At 40.3% G+C, this 3399-nt stretch overlaps 1 protein-coding gene across 1 annotated transcript; it reads left to right on the top strand.

Annotated features, from left to right (window-relative positions):
- The first annotated feature begins 1116 nt into the window (after positions 1-1116).
- Positions 1117-2724, top strand: LOC135611547 (uncharacterized). Its single transcript, XM_065107186.1, has 4 exons — positions 1117-1190; positions 1848-1961; positions 2047-2101; positions 2368-2724. Exons 1-4 carry the CDS (start codon positions 1117-1119, stop codon positions 2722-2724), a joined length of 600 nt encoding a protein of 199 aa, XP_064963258.1.
- The last annotated feature ends 675 nt before the right edge of the window (positions 2725-3399 follow it).

Genomic DNA, 3399 nt, shown 5'->3' with positions numbered 1-3399 from the left:
AAATGAAGTCCCAAAGTCAAGAACGAGACTTCGTTGGGAGTTCGAGAGTTCGTCGGAAGTCTGAATGTTGATCGGAAGTTCTACCAGAATTGACCGAGAAGTCTAGGAGCTTGCTGAAGAAGCTCGTCGGAACTCGCTAAGAAGATCATCGTAAAGTCTAGGAGCTTGCCGAGAAGTCTAGGAGCTTGCCGGGAGTCTGCTGGAACATTGCTAAGAGATCATCGGAAGTTCGTCGGAAGATCGCCGAAGGAAACCTAGACTTACCAGACTTGTTTAGCTTAGTGTATACCTTAAATTTTATAGTTAGCATATAATTGAGATTGAAATTGGGCCAACCCAATTAGGGGCCAGTTGGGCCCATGTATGGATTGTGTTGGGCCAAGTGAAAGGCCCAAATAGTGACCCAATAGGTGGCACTGTCGTGGCACAGTCTCCGAGACTATGTCAGACGGTGGTGTCGTTAGACTGGGAGATGGTACTGCCCAGTGTCAGTGTCAGGCAGTGGTACCGCTAGGACCCGAAAAATCCAAGAAATCTTTTTAGGCTTCAAGTTTAAATCAACTTGAGGCATATAAATACCCCTCTCATCCTTAGTTAACATACATAAGCATAAAGAACTTAAAAGTGAGAAAACGTTATAGAAATTATTTGAGAGATCCCCTCCTCTAGCTTAAAGTTAGAATTCTGTTTAGAGAAGAGTGTGTGCTTGTAAAAGGTTGTCTCCGAAACCTATAAAAAGAAGAAGAGGGGTGTAAAAGGATAGTTGGTCTTCGTTCATTGAAGAAAGACCGTTAGTGGATGACGGTGGCCTCGACGGAAGAGGAATCGGGAGCGAATGTAGGTCATAACAACCGAACCACTATAAACTTGGTTTGCATTTCTTTTGAGCAATTTACTTTTATAGCAAATTGCCTCTCCTCCTTACCTCACTTTCACTATACTTACACTCTCATACGTTTCAAGTTAAATACATTTTCGAAACGGATTTAATCGAAACAAAAGTTTTTTAAACCAGTGATTTTACCGCTATACTAATTCACCCCCCCCCCCTAAGTGCCGACTCGTTCATAACAAGATCAAGTTGCTAGACATCAACTACTTATTTCTTACGTACATATGGCTGATCAATTAGCAGACTCACTCACGAAACCTCTCGTTCCTAAACTTTTCGTTGCATTGGTCCAAGATCGGTATCCATGATAGGAGCTCAATCTCATGAGGGTATGATAGCAGTTAAGATTTCTTTAACTATACGAGAAGATATTGTTGAACAATTAAAAAAATCTTCTCTTCCGATATGTATAAATAATATATTATATTTACCAATGTGTGTGTTTATCAGTACAATTCTTGTTGAATCTCGTATTTTGATGATGAAACTACTTGATATATGTTTATGATTTAATCTGCGGGTAACTAACTCAGTTTAAAGAGTGTAAATATTTCAAGTGCTTCAGAAGTGCGAGCAAAGAGCAGGTAAAGGCTATAACCGGCTTGATGCATGAAGTATAACTCTCAAGGAAATTGATAGAGTCAAGTAACTTTTTGTCTTCTCAACTCTTGAAAGAATGAGTGAAACAAAGAATTTCAATTCTCTTAGTTATTTAGCAGAAGAGTTCTGTAGTTGTTCGAAGACTCTTTGAAGAGACGTAGTGATAGACAACATTTGAGAAATCCTCACCAATAGTGATTCACCTATTTCTTTTCTGTTTTGAATAAGTTTAAGGTACTGAAGTATTCACCATTTACATTTTATGCATTCTGGTTTGTTCATTCCTAATAGTTAATATTTTTGAAGTTAATAGGTTTTAGTTTTGAACATCTATTGTTGTTTACTTCAAAATCAGGAAGCAGTGCGTGCACAAGTTTACCGTGTTTGATTTCCTAAAAGATCTAGTGAGCAACGTTCCAGATGTTGGTGGTTCTGATGCAGATCCTGATGATAAAGCCAGCAAGAAAAGGTTCTCAGACGTAGATATACAATTAATGTTCCATGTTCTGTGCTTTTGTAGAATATTCTGATAACTGGTGTCACAATTAATTCAGGAAAGCTGCAGACGAAGACAATTACAGTGAAGAGGAGACAAAGAGGAGCAACAATGTGAGTCTACTTGTCCACTGCTATCGAATGACCTCCATGGGTTGCCTCTCCATTTATGGTTTCTTCCATATTCATCAGATAGCCATTTCTTTTATTTAACTTCATCAAAACTTTGAACTTCATATAGTAAATTCAGTTATTCTTATAATATATCTTTATTGATTTGGGTTCTGTTATTCCGATGGTGTAAGAACGTTGCTATCTCGCAACGTGGTTTTCATGAGAAGTGGTATTTATTGCTGATAAAAGGCTTTTCATGAAAGCAGGAAGCCTGTCGCAGCAGCAGCAGCAGCGGCGGCAGCCGCAGCCGAAGGGGCCAAGGGAGGAGGTGTCGTGGAAAAGGGCGTGGTTCTCTTGTCGTCGATGGAGTCGAGAAGGGCAGTGTTGACTTTAACATATATGAAGATGATCCTGGCACTCAACATGATGACGAACTCACTCACAGTGAAACTGATCGAGATATGGCAACAGCATCTGAAGAAAATTGTGTTACCAGTAGCAGCGTGCGTGCCACTGTTGGGAACTTTGACTTGAACTTGGATTTCAATGACATCGAGAAGATAGCACCAGCCTCAGCTACAACCGCAGCAGCTATGGCAACAATCTTTAAGGTAAGTGTCTGACACTAGCGGTGGTACCACCCGTGCCTGGAAAACCCGAGATGAGATGGTTTTTAGGCTCAAAGTTTGAATCAACTTGAAGCCTATAAATAACCCTCTCATCCTTGGTTAAAACACACAAGCACCGAGAGATTAAAAGTGAGAAAACGCAGTTGCATTCATAAGTGAATCCCCGCCTCTAAATTCTAAGTTTAGAATTTTGTAAGAGAAGAGTGAGTGCTTGTAAGGGTTGTCTCCTAAACTCGGGAAAAGGAGAAGAGGGGTGTAAAAGGTGGTTGGCCTTCGTCTATTGAAGAAAGACCGATAGTGGATGCCGTTGGCCTCGACGAAAGAGGAATCGGCGAAGTGGATGTAGGTCACGACGACCGAACCACTCTAAAATCTGGTTTGCATTTTACTTTGTGCAATTTATCCTTATTGCAAACCTCTTTAATAGCTTACTACCTTCAATACTTTTCCATACGCTTTCAAGCTATCTTTACAAAATCAGTTTTATCAAAACGAAACGTTTTTAAGACGTGATTTTACCGTTGCACTAATTCACCCCCACCACCCCCCCCCCTATTCGTGTCGACCCTGTTCCTAACAATTGATATCCGAACCTCATTTTCTCATTTGATTTACCACCCAAAGAGAAATGACTCTTTTCGGCTTTCAAAAGGTCACTCTCTCATTCAT

Source organism: Musa acuminata, chromosome BXJ2-5, assembly GCF_036884655.1.
Source record: "Musa acuminata AAA Group cultivar baxijiao chromosome BXJ2-5, Cavendish_Baxijiao_AAA, whole genome shotgun sequence".
Classification (NCBI taxonomy): Eukaryota; Viridiplantae; Streptophyta; class Magnoliopsida; order Zingiberales; family Musaceae; genus Musa; species Musa acuminata.
Note: the sequence above shows the minus strand (reverse complement) of the source record. Positions and strands in the feature narration are given on the sequence as shown.

Excerpts from the sequence above, each read along its gene's own strand:
- LOC135611547 (XM_065107186.1), top strand. The coding sequence starts at position 1,117 with ATGGCTGATCAATTAGCAGACTCACTCACGAAACCTCTCGTTCCTAAA. Across the intron at positions 1,962-2,046 it reads GATAAAGCCAGCAAGAAAAG|GAAAGCTGCAGACGAAGACA; the intron begins GTTCTCAGACGT and ends CAATTAATTCAG. Across the intron at positions 2,102-2,367 it reads AGACAAAGAGGAGCAACAAT|GAAGCCTGTCGCAGCAGCAG; the intron begins GTGAGTCTACTT and ends TCATGAAAGCAG.